The sequence below is a fragment of the Charadrius vociferus genome, unplaced genomic scaffold (genome assembly GCF_000708025.1).
Source record: "Charadrius vociferus isolate BGI_N301 unplaced genomic scaffold, ASM70802v2 scaffold51, whole genome shotgun sequence".
Lineage (NCBI taxonomy): Eukaryota > Metazoa > Chordata > Aves > Charadriiformes > Charadriidae > Charadrius > Charadrius vociferus.
In genome coordinates, this window is record NW_009646939.1 from 681,414 (window position 1) to 694,506 (window position 13,093).

At 40.6% G+C, this 13,093-nt stretch overlaps 1 protein-coding gene across 1 annotated transcript in view; it reads right to left on the reverse strand.

Annotated features, from left to right (window-relative positions):
- Positions 1-13,093, reverse strand: part of COL15A1 (collagen, type XV, alpha 1) — a 109,993-nt gene that overhangs the window by 58,770 nt on the left and 38,130 nt on the right. The window contains exons 10-12 of the mRNA XM_009895011.1: positions 7,773-7,835; positions 5,181-5,216; positions 4,496-4,648 (exon numbers count right to left, since the gene is read on the reverse strand). Coding sequence (XP_009893313.1) covers positions 4,496-4,648; positions 5,181-5,216; positions 7,773-7,835 — 252 coding nt within the window. The remainder of the gene's footprint in view (positions 1-4,495; positions 4,649-5,180; positions 5,217-7,772; positions 7,836-13,093) is intronic.

Below are 13,093 nucleotides of genomic sequence, written 5' to 3' on the forward strand. Positions count from 1 at the left end.
TAAGACCTCTCCAGACTAAGCAATCTCAGTTCCCTGAGTCTTTCCTCACAGGTGATGTGCTCCAGCCCACTGACCATTGTTGTGGCCCTCTGCTGACTTCCAGAAGATCTCTGTGAAGTGGAAGACCTTGAGAGCAACATCCGTATTTCCTGTGGAGATTTTCTAGGGCTTTGAGAGGAGACTACAAAGAAAGCAGCAACCTCCTTCCAGCTCTCGTTGTTCTGACTGTGACATTCCAAATCCAGGGCAGAACCAGGAGCTGCCAGTTCCAAAGCAGCCAAAGAAAAAAAATTGCAGGCTGCCATAATTATTTGTTTTACCCCCAGCACCATCCCAGCTATATGTTCCTATCCCTTGCCTTGTGCTTAACCTAGAACTTGTCAGACTGTGCTTTAAACCATTTGGATGAACCATGCTAGCAGGAAACTGTTTGCTTGCTTTTAGCTGCAGTTTTAAATGCAGCTATGCTGGCTTAATTGTTTCCTTTTTCTGAAACAGGAAAATCTTGATCTTTCTTCACTCCACTTTCCTGCTCACAGCCATACAGCCTTCATTTTCAAAATCAGTGCCATGTGTTGAATCCTCTCACTTTCCTGTGAGCCACTTTAAATAACTAAAATGGCAGAAAATACATTACGTTTTGGGAGTGGGATGGTTCTTTAAAATTTTAGTAAATTAAATTGGCTTGTGGAAGGACTAATGGAAGACTGGATGTTAACGCATGTGAAGGGCAGGCATGTACCAGGAATGGCTGCAGATGGGAGGAGGAGCAGGAGCAAAGCAGAATCTCCACCTCTCAGTGACAACAAGCCCTTGTATGAGTTTATCATGTTTAGAGGACCCATACTCCTTGCCTACTTAGCTTTCTGCTAGTTAGTGACTTGAAATGGCTCAGATTACCATAGGTCTGACACACTCTGGAGATGGCGTAAGGGAAAGGGTGGATGACCAATTAGATCAGCTTAAGTTGCTATGGAATGACAGGCTAATGATGAAGTAATGGCAAGAAATCAACTGCTCTGACTCCAGTGAATAAGAGAGATCTCGTTCTTTTGCCCTTTTCCACCAACTCCGCAAGAGCAAAGAACAAAAGAAGCAGAAGGAGTGCACAGCTGGAATCATATCCTTCCTTTTGGGGACCAAGGTGGGACACATTAAGTCATCAGGCTGGCCCAAGTCCTTTCATGCAACTTCACCTGGATGTTATTTAGACTTTCATTTTGCTCTTCCATCAGCTGTCAGTGTATCAAAGATCAACAGGAAATCTGCTGATATTCTGTTTGGCCTGTTTCACAGAATCACAGAATGACAGGGATTGGAAGGGACCTCTGGAGATCATCTAGTCCAACGCCCCTGCCACAGCAGGTTCACCTACAGCAGGTTGGACAGGATGGCGTCTACGTGGGTTTTGAATGTCTCCAGGGTTGGAGACTCCACCACCTCCCTGGGCAGCCTGTTCCAGTTCTCTGCCACCCTCAAAGTAAAGAAGTTCCTCCTTACGTTAAGATGGAACTTCCTGTGCTCAAGTTTGTGCCCATTACCTCTTGTCCTATCACAGGGCACCACTGAAAAAAAGACCATTCCCATCTACCTGGCACCCTCCCTTTAAGTATTTATAAGCATTGATAAGATCACCCGTCAGTCTTCTTTTCTCTAGGCTGAAAAGATCCAAGTCCATCAGCCTTTCCTTATAAGAAAGATGTTCCAGTCCCCTAATCATCTTTGTAGCCCTTTGCTGGACCCTCTCCAGCAGTTCCCTGTCCTTCCTGAACTGGGGAGCCCAGAACTGGATACAATACCCCAGAAGCAGCCTCACCAGGGCAGAGTAGAGGGGGAGGATAACCTCCCTCTACCTGCTGGCCACACGCTTCTTGATGCACCCCAGGATGCCATTCGCCTTCTTGGCCACCAAGGCACATTGCTGGCTCATGGTCATCCTGTTGTCCGCCAGGACTTTCAGGTCCCTTTCCACAGAGCTGCTTTGCAGCGGAGCAGCCCCTAACCTGTACTGATGCATTGGTTTATTCCTCCCCAGATGCAGGACCCTACACTTGCCTTTGCTGAATTTCATAAGGTTTCTCTCTGCCCAACTCTCCAGCCTGTCCAGGTCATGCTGAATGGCAGCACAGCCTTCCGGTGTGTCAGCCACCCCTCCCAGTTTTGTGTCATCAGCAAACCTGCTGATGGTACACTCTATCCCTTCTTCATCCAGGTCATTGATGAATATATTGAATGGGACTGGACCAAACACTGGCAACTTAGCATTAAACCACATGCTGTGTTTCTTCTTCTTTCCCTTGACTCCACTGTGCCAATACATTTTTCCCTTTAAGAAAGTGCTTGATGCCTGCTTTATATAACACACCATTGTTTTTGACATCGGCATGCTTTTGATGGGTTTGCCAGGTACCTTCTGCAGCTCAAACTGTTCTTTTGACAAGCATAAGTGCCAGCAAACCCCACGCCATTTGGTTTTTGCACGTAGCTGGTCACAGATGCTAACAAGTGCTAACAGGAATGTTTTGAAGAAACAAACAGCCTTAGAGCAATAAACAGACTGCCAGCCAAAAGGTAGTGTCGCCCTAACGAACTGGCAGACCACGGTGCTGCCTTAACAGATGGTGGGTGTGGGCATCCAAAAGATCAGCTACAACTAGCAAGCCTGTTAACAGTAGTATTCCTCTCAGGGAAATTACAATCATGCCAATTCTGTTTGGACTAGATGAAGTTCAAGACCGAAGCCAGTCAAGATATTGTTGCTGAAGTTAGAGCTGGGATACTTTTGTGATTGCGTCCATAAAAGTGGGGACTTCCAGTTTTCACTCTCTCCTGCTCATCATCTGCTAACTTTGCTCCTCCGAGACTTAGGTATCACAAGTGGCAGAGTTTGGTCCTAAGTACCTACCTGCAGGGGAGCTCTTTGTGGCATAATGAGGCAACACTGTCTTCTACTCAAATAGTGTGAATGGGGAAGAGTGGAGAACCTCTTAACACTGGATCCTCAAGGGTCACAGAAGATGACTGTAAGTCAGAGAAGCCATCATCCCGGACTAAAACTTAGACCACGTCTAGGATGAAGATGTGGTTTACCAATAGTCCTCATTCTGAGATAAGTACGTATTTATTCAGGGGAGACTCTGTACCAGCCTAAGTTAATGCAATGGAGTGTTTGCATGTTTAGACTTTATGCTGTTCTTTGCTAACAATTGCAGTTCTTGCAATTAAGAGCTTGTGAACTGCTGTGGAGATTTTTTCATCCATTGAAATCCACTGACATAAGTTGACCAGTAGTGTATATTAACCAGTAGTGTATATAGTACAATATTATTCAGTCAGACATCCAAAATTAGAATACGTCTCTAAACAAGCATTAGTGGTCAGCTCTGTACCTGGAGTACTCAAAGTGTCTCTAGAGTAAAGAAAAGAGAAAGGGGAAGTGTAGATAGTATGAGAAACATGTGTGAGTAAACTGGTATCTTTTAAACACCACCACTTTACTGCAGCAGTTGTACAGATGGTCAGCAGTTTTGATCAAACATTGCTTACTTCTCTGATGAAACTGCCCTCAGTTTCTATGCAAAATGTCCCAAGACATAAAAACCTGAAAACTCTGGAAAGGCTTTCCTGGGCCAAACAGCTAAATTAGAAATGAAAAATGCATGGAAAAAGAAAAAAAGGGAAGATCCTATGTGAATACTGATGCAAGCAATTTGTCCACAAAGATGTTAAAGCAGCACCTCTAGTTCTTGAACCTGAGTGTGCTCCCTTTACCTTTCTGTACTACGATGCCACTTTCTGCTCCAAAAAGATTGTATAAATGAGCAGTTATCAGATAACATGTAAAACTCATCCACATCTCGTAATTTAAAGTGATGAAGGTATTATTTTCAGGAGTAGAAAGAGTAGCATCTGCATTTTTTTATTAGATTGAACAGTTTTCTTATGAGTAGAACAGACCATGAGCTCATAAATGTCCAGCAACTGTCATTGTACTTACATGTTACATAAGTGAGATGCCCAAAGTAAACTTGTGGCCTCAAGAATGACAGCATGGGAAAAGTCATAGCTTAAGGGGGACCTGCAGTTCGATTTTAATTAATACTGTCATGTCTCTATGTATATTTAAATCATTGCTCTAAATTATTTACATAAAAAAGTGCTAAAGAACTTTTCTCTTGTAGTACAGTATTTGAGTATTTTATATTAGCAATGATATAAGCATCAAAAATAGCACCTGAACACTGTTACTACTGAATAGTTTCATGAAAATTTTCCAAAGAAATCCATTACTTCCATGGCCTAAGCATGATCAAGTCATATGGTCAAATGAAAAGGAATTGTAGGCTACTCTTAGGCAAATTTCAGTCTAGAGCAAATGGCTCTATCTGTCATCAATTCAACCTTAAATAGCTGTGAAATACACCAGTGATTACCCTGTCCCTCCTCTGAGAGAAGTAGATCCATAGCTACAACAAACTCCATAACAGCAAAATACCTCAAATCCCAAACCGTAGCTTAGTCCTGGGGGTCCAGGAGGTCCAGGGGGCCCAGGGGGCCCAGGAGGTCCTGGTGGTCCAGCTTTCCCAGGAGACCCAACAGCACCAGCTTCTCCTTTGGGGCCTATTGATCCAGTGACTCCAGTATCACCCTAAAATAAAAGGTCAGTCTGTTGCTGTACTGAACATGCATAAGTAGATGCAAGTAAGTAGAATCATAGAATCGTAGAATGGTTTGGGTTAGAAGAGACCTTAAAGATCACCTAGTTCCAAGCCCTCTGCTGTGGGCAGGGGCACCTTCCCATAGACAATGTCACTCAAAGTCCCGTCCAACCTGGCCTTGAACCCTTCCTGGAGGGGTCATCCCCTGATCATCTTCATGGCCCTTCTCTAGACCTGCTCAAGCAGGTCCAAGTCTTTCTTAAGCTGGGGCTCTGAAAGCTGGATGCAGTACTCCAGGTTGGGTCTCATGAGATCCAAGTAGAGGGAAGAATCACCTCCTTTGACCTCCTGGCCACACTTCTTAGAGAAGTACTTTGGCCAACTGGGAAGTCAAGTTTGACGACTTCTTTAGGTTTCACAATAGTAATCTTTTAGACTTCTCAGCCCTTTTAGTATCATGCCGTATTAGAATGATACTGTTATCCTATAAAGACACTTTTTTTTTTTTTTTTTTTTTTTTACCTTTGGACCAACAGACCCAGGCAGACCTTGAGCACCCTGTAAAAGAAAAGCAATCCTAATTACTTACACTAAGAGCATTAGACAGGCAACAAAATCACATTTATGATATTTTTGCTTAATTAAAATACCCACAGATTTCTATGTTATTTAATTTGATGTCATAATGTCCTTTACGTGAAACATTGGACCTCTTAGTTAAAAAGAAAACAACCTGTAATTCAGGAGTTATAATCACAAATGAATAGCTCTGGTCTGGTATGCAGACAGGATGCAATCTTGTATTTCAATTATTGCTGCAGATTTTAAACGTCTGGAACATACATAATTAAGCATTGTGGGTCACATCTTCATGTTTCTGAACTTAAATGTCAAAACCCTCACGGCATATAACAGAAGCAGAAACTGATCCCACACAAGTTGTCTAGGCCACCGTTCCAAACAAGGGATATGATGACTAGTATGATTTTAAGGCTTCTTTGCAGCAATCAAGATGTTTGATTTGCTTTTATGCACTTTACTTAGATACTGTTTTTTTCCACTTCTAGCTCATAGAATAGACAGAAAGCCATAGCATGCAAATACTTCTTTTCCAAATTGCACTGAATCTAATGGAATTAATTGTTATCTTGGCAAGCTCCTGTCACTCAACAGAAATATTACTTGAGTAAGTCTGAAAAAAATGAGTACGCTCCAGGAGTAAAATGATAACAAGATTTTCTTCCAAATGCAATAGCAAAAAAAACACATTAAACTTCACCCCAAGGAACACATTGACTTTACTTTCAGTAAATCCTGCAGTTTCTCCCTGTAATCTTCTCTGGATTAATCAGGAATAATGATTAAAAAATAGATATTGCAATTAAATCAAGGTTTTCAGAAAAAATGAATAGGAAAAAATTCTATTATACCAAGATGCTGGGGATTGTATTGAGCAGGTGCAAATATGTAGTGCTCATTTCTAATTAAACTTTTATCACATATACATGATGCAGAAAACAGGCCCAGTGGAACAAAACATTTGAGTTTTTGTCCTGTTTTTTGAGGATTTTGCCCTTTTTGAAAATTTAATTTTTCTTCCAATTACTTTCCTTTCCACACCAGTCTCTTCCTATAATATGCGATTCAGGTTCAGTTTATTTCAGCTAGAGTTCTTTCTATTCTTAGACTCCTTCATGCAAAACACATGAATTAAAACACTGATTACAATGGACGCAAGTTTTGGATGCCTGCTTTGTAACATACATACTGCATTTTCTGGACCACTGCTAGTTCCCATGTATCCGTTGCTTTACCAACCTCAGGCTTTTGTAATCACAACTCAGATTCTTCAGTCTCCAGAGGAGATTTAAAAAAAATAATCTTGTGATTTTAAAAATAAATAAATAAATAAAAATATTCTGGCCATTTAGGACTTGTCTTTTCATTTCCCTTACAGTGTGTGAGCTTTCAATGTACACTTGGGAATCTAATTCCAAGTTCTTGTGCATGAAGTGTGGTGTAGAAGCTCACTGGAGGATGAAATTTTCCTGTAGTCTTTGTCTGTCTTCTCCACATCCTTCTTGAAGTGGGGTGCAGAAAGCTCACCGGCCCTCATTAAAGGGTTATGATGATATCTTTAGATCTGTTGGCCATGCCTTTGTCTCCTTTTTGCCAGATTAAATGCTTTGAGCTCCTTCAGCCTCTCCTCATTGGTCACGTACTCAAGGCCCCTGGCCACCTCCATAGCTCTCTGCTGCACCATCTCTTGGAAGTGGGGTGCAAAAAAAAAATGTATGCAGTAATTTGGGGAAACTTAAAAAGAGTGGCAATTTTGCAACATGTAGTTTTTGGTTCTATAGCAACACAAGAAAATCTGGCTGCTGGATGCTATGATTTCTTACTTTCATTTACCTGTTCCCCACTCCTCCCCTTTTGCTAGCCATAGTGCTTATCTGATCATGCATGAAGCCAACCAGTGCAGCAAGGCAACAGAAAACTAAGTAACCCTTTACAGCCACGTTAGGATGCTGAAATGTCCCATCAAGGGGTGAGCGAAGGGTGGAGCTGCCACAAATGTGGGGGTGGGATATGGTAGCTGTGGGCAGCACAGTGCAGTAGTCAGCAGTTAAGACAAATACGGGCTGCTGCAGAAGTGTACAAAACTTGATGTGCCAGTGGTCCACAGAATCCAAACAAGTAATTCCATTTGCCCTGGTATACACACGTGCCACAGAGGGCACTTCCTGCAGGGAACATGCTGTCAGTCTGTGCCAGTCTGGACTAGCTGGAGTACTTTATTTTCCCCTACAGACACACCAGCATGAGTCCAATCATGACTGTTTTTTTTTACTGGCAAATCACAACAAAGTAGCTCATATTGCATTTTGAATATTGCATGCTGCAGAAAAGGAGACTGTACCCAGCAGGGAATTCTGGATTTCTGAATACGCCTTCTGGGATGTGTTCTAATAAGCCATTAGCAGCTGGATTCAATTAAAAGAATACTGAAGCTAGCCAACACTGTGTTGCAGGGACAACCATGCATGATTTTTACAGCCTAGCACTGACAAATATATTCCACTGAAGCAGAAGCAAGACAGATGTTTAACTTACCTTTTCTCCCTTCTGTCCTGGTGGGCCAGCCACTCCATCAAGACCAGGAGGACCTTGAGGACCCTGTAGATAATAGTAAATCTAAAGCAGATACCACTTGAGAGTCCTTTTCCTAGCATATGCATGTAAGTATTTTGGACCAACTGATGATACAGCATTGTGAAAGACTAACGTGTACCACCAAGTAGCACTTCACACCATTAAGTTCCAACATTTGTATTTCTTGTCTTCTGAGGGCTTTACTTTGTATCAAAACTATTTAAATATATTTTAATAGAAAACTATATCAAACAATCACAAAATAATAAAAAGTAACAAACAAACATAATGTAAATATAATGTCAGCGTGCAAAATAATGGTGCTATCCAAGCAGGTTTTGACAACACTACTACAGATGTAGTGGGATTGAAATTCCCATGCAATTCAGCCATTGACACTTGGCAATCTTAGTGTCAGATGAGAGCTAGCTGAGAATATGTTGGTATTGACAAAGTCAGAAAGTGGCCCAGGTTTTCTGGGTGATGCCTCACTTCCAGTTTGCCAATTTCCTGTGTTGCATCCATGATTTAGCACAGATTTGAGTGAGCAGCCAGGCTGGGAAAAACTGGCTTTGTAGGGTCAACCAGTCAATCAGTACAGGTATTGAAGTCCAGCCCACAGCAACTATACATGCAAGAAAGGGAACAGTTACACACATATTTGCATGCCCTATGTTTTTAAAATTAGGCCTTTAATTAAATTTACAGGTGTGCATTCTGCCCTCTGAGAACCTTTCATCCATTTATTTATTCATCTGTTTTGGGAAAGGATATAAATGATTGTAGAAGGAGACAAAAAACATCCTTTTTCTCTGATGTTTTCAGAATGGTCACAAAGGCCTCATTTTCCCTGCTCTCCTTACTTTTTCCTCCTGTTTTTGCCCTTTGGATGTATGTCATAGAATAACTAATTGATTCTTTTTAATATTAAAAAGATCAGAAATATTTTCAGTATGTTTCAAAGATTTTCATATTGTATTTTGCTGTGATTACATAGACAGAGGAGGATTAGAAAAGAGGCTGGGCTAACAACAATAATTGTTTTAAACTTTAGTGACTATTTCCCTTATACTGCTTAGTAATTTTAAGTGTCATTGCTCTAAAATTGCTTATTTCCTTCACAGCTTTTGAATAGTCTCTCTTTGTGCAGCTAGCAAGCAACACTTGATTTGTTATTCGCTTCAGGGTGTCGTGTATTTGTGAGCTACTCTAAAAAAAGAACCATAGAAAATATCCTTACACAATGCCTTGAGGCAATTTAAAAATATGTATTTAACCAGATCAATATCACATCAGTATTAGATTCAATGTGGAGCAGTTAGTGAAGTGGTATTTCCTGCTACAGAAGGCAGCCTTTACACAAATATTTCCAAAGAAGAGCTATTACATCACAAAGCTCTTGAATTAGCAAGGACTTAAGCCTGCACGCAACTTCAAGTTGGCTAGTCTTCTGAAATTAGGATTCCCAACCAAAGACCTTTAATTGCACAACTATTTCAATGTGTTACTGAACGAGGATTCCCATCCAAAAGTTTCTGCTCTCAATAGCTCTCACTTCATTTATCCAGAGCGTATAAATCTTTGGAGGGTTACAGTTTCTTAGGTCATCTGAAAGTGTGGGAATGCATGGGTCTGTACTGTTAATGGCTGGAGTTTTCCTTCAGCAGCCTGCAGACTTGTCATGGTCTGATTCTTCTGAAAATGTACTTTGATACTCTGGTTAACATTTAACTTCTACTTCTTTAATTGATATGTTTCCCAGGAATTATCCTGAAAGTGGACAATAATGATTTCTGTTGCATCAGAAAAATGACTGGCTACAAGTACTTAATATTATAGCCTGTGAAATCCTAGATTGCACAACAGGGAACACATCTTTAAAACAGAAGTTGAATCAATAAATATTTCTCCATTTTCTTTGAATTCTGTTTACATTGCTAATTTATGATAAATTTTAACAAAATGTCCCACACCATTCTAGTTACTTTATCTTCTACAGATATAGAAACAACCACAGTCAGGATGTTGAAAGTACATTTTGAATAGAAAAGATGCTATTATATGCCTTTTAATCTAACACTGCACTGTGTCAAATGCGGCAAATAAAGCGTTAGGGTAACTGTCTTTTTTCAAGACTTTCCAATGGATTTCTTTGAGGATACTGTGGTTCTGAGAAATGTTGTCAAAAATAGGTATTTTCATTACAGGTCTCTGCAGGACTTTTTTAAACACTTGATACTTTCCTATCTCCCAGAGGACGTGATTTTTTTTTTAGGTTTAAGCCAGTCATTCAGTGACTAGATATGGCTAGAAATAGCTTACCTTCAAACAATTAAAATCCAAAGTAAGGTAATTAATTAATTGAAAACAAGGAAAGGCTGGCCAGGCAATTCATTTATGTAATAAAGCTATGCCTTTTTCCTGGTTATATTCTAGAAGGACTTCTGTTCATGCTTAAAGTAAGAAAAAAGTTACAATGAAGAACATGCCTAAATCACTTCAGTGCCATGGTCTTTAGCACTTGCCATTCTCTTAGTCTGAAGTATTCATAGCACTTACTGCAAAAGATATATGTCATGTCTTAAAAAAAACCCACTTCAACAAGTTTGTTATTACTCTCCAAAAATGTTGTAGTCTTGAAACATTACCGGAAGTCTAGCAACATTGGATACCCTCCCCGCAGTCAAGTAAGAATCTCAGCTTTCAACTGAAGTAACAAGTTTCCAGCCTTTTTAGTTACAAACAAACACACCCACAGACAGGAAAATGTGTTTGTCAGAGATAGCAAATTTCACAATCCAAAAAGCAGATTAAAAGGACTCAATCTCATGACACTGATCTCGTGAAATCTCAGCCAAGCTTACGATTTTAGGGAAATAATAACCTCACAATGAAGAAACAAATAAATAAAACAAGTAAGCGAGCTCTGTCCTGGAGTCAAGAACTGTGATAAATACAGTAACCTATGCAGTGCTGGTCTGGTCTGTGTTCATGGATGAGTTCTTCGTCTCCTTCTATCTCTGCCAGGGAGGGAGGGCTTGACATATTGTAAAGGAGTTTGATGGCCTGGGCCATCAAAATTTTCCTCTTTTGCAATCAATGCAGAAAACATCCAGGAAGGACTGATGAGGATGTGTATGGCAGGATAAGCAGATCAGGAGGGAGGCATGCTGGGAGTATGGCCACTGTGCAGGACACTGGAGAGCTGCTGATGGTCCACCTACAGCTCTTTTCAGTTAAACCATGGGCTCTTCAGGCCTTAATTCCTTAATTAGACTAATTAAGAATAGAAAAAATTGAAAAATAGTTTCCTGCTATTATAGGCTTTAGGTTGTTAATACCAAGTTTCCTAACAACTAGTGGAGCAAGTGCACTCTCAATACATCCTTTTGTCCTGCTCCCTATACCTTCTATACAAGACACTTGTTTCCTTCCCATTCATTGGGATTTTCTTCCACGGAAACCATGCTATAGAAGGATGTAGGCGGAAAGGCACTGCAGACCTATCCTTTTATGCTATCAGGATATGACAAACCAATCCAAAACACAGAAGACACAGAGGTCCTACAGCTTAGACAGGTTTAATGAGGTGGAAACCACGGGAACTCCAGGCACGTGGAGCATCCTTGCAGGATGTGTCAGCAGTGCATTAAACTAGCCTTTGCAGGTTGTCATTGTTGTTGTAGCAGCACAAAGTTCAATGCAGGGCAGCCTTGTTGATTTTGTGGCTGGCAGGCTCTGAGCTCTATGCTGCTGCATGAGCACTGTTGACTACTTCCATGATTACCTGGAGTCTACAAGAACCTATGCTACTGTAACTGCAGGACAAACGTGTCCTGAGTGCACCTTGTTCTTGGATCAGAGGCTAACTCTGTAAATAGCACTGAGAACAAACCACTGAGAATGCAGAACACAACCTTACCGCAGTTATTGTATAAAACCATTGAAAAATCCATTGATAATTTCTAGAAAGCAAAGAATAACAGAAGAAAGCACAATGTTCAGAATACACTAATTCAATAAATGTTTGGTATTTATTTTCAAATTTAAGTCAATGACACATTTCTAAGGATCTGGACTAGAACTGGTAATTATGGTGTAACCTGATTGTCAAAGCTCCTTTGCATACACAGAGGAGGCTTTGCTGAAACATGTCAGAAAAGCCTGGATGACAAATGCTACTTCTTGAGCCTACTTCTGTGGGACCAGATTATTTCACCCAGTCAAACATCTCATTACCAGGCCAGAATCACTAACTGCCTTATCAGTCACCTGCAAAATTGTAAAACAATAGGACATTTCAGTTAATAAGCAAGCAAATACTCAAAACACAGCCAAAGCACTTGAGTGCAGCAAATGCTGAAACTGCGTGTAACTCAACAAAACAGTAGTCCACGTACAGCTACATCTTCTGCACTCTGTTTATCACAGCTTTCATTTAGTAAGGTTCATAGGGATACAACTTACTCCAAGAGTTAACACTCTGAAACTTTGAAGTCCAAAAATTACCCTGATTTCTGATCTGTGTTGAGTGGACAGTCCATCTTGCAAGGACCTAAAGCTTGGATGAACAAAAGTTTGTGATGCTCACACTTTCTTGTAGCCTGAGCGGATGAGACCCAGCTTCTGACAGAAAAGGACTAGTTTTCAGGATAGGGCTCTGAAGTATTGGATAGAGGTATCTCCTTGCAGATATAAGTGAGCTGTAATATATACAACTCAGGCTCTTCTCAGTGTTCCCTACTGGCTAATTCAGGGTACATATATCCTCAGCTCTCGGTTTTCATTGGCTTCCCATGCACACACTTCTTGGATCCCATTTTAAAGATTTTCAGGTGTTTCCTCTCTGCACAAAGGATGCTGCCTTCCACCTCGATGGCCAGACAATTAAAGTTTTCTGTACCCACTTTTTTAGATTTTCTATTAACTCCCAACTTGATTATCCTCAAAAAAACCCAGCACAGCTGAGATGCAGTGAGATCTCCTCTTTAACATGTGTCACCAATACACTTCTTTAATAGATGTTAATTACACCTTGTCAGAGATAGCAATGGTGACCCACTTTGAAGGTAATGTGAACTTATAGATCAAATCTAGTCCTGAGAACAGCTGCTACTGGTAGATGGTTTATAGGAAATACAGGAACTATATTAGTAAATATAGTTCCAGAGAGGATTCACAGAGCTGACCAATGCTAAAAAAAAATTCCTTAATGAAAAACACTTTACTGAGGATTTGTTAACAAGTAAGTCACACTTGAACCTTTTTTACAGCAGAACTGT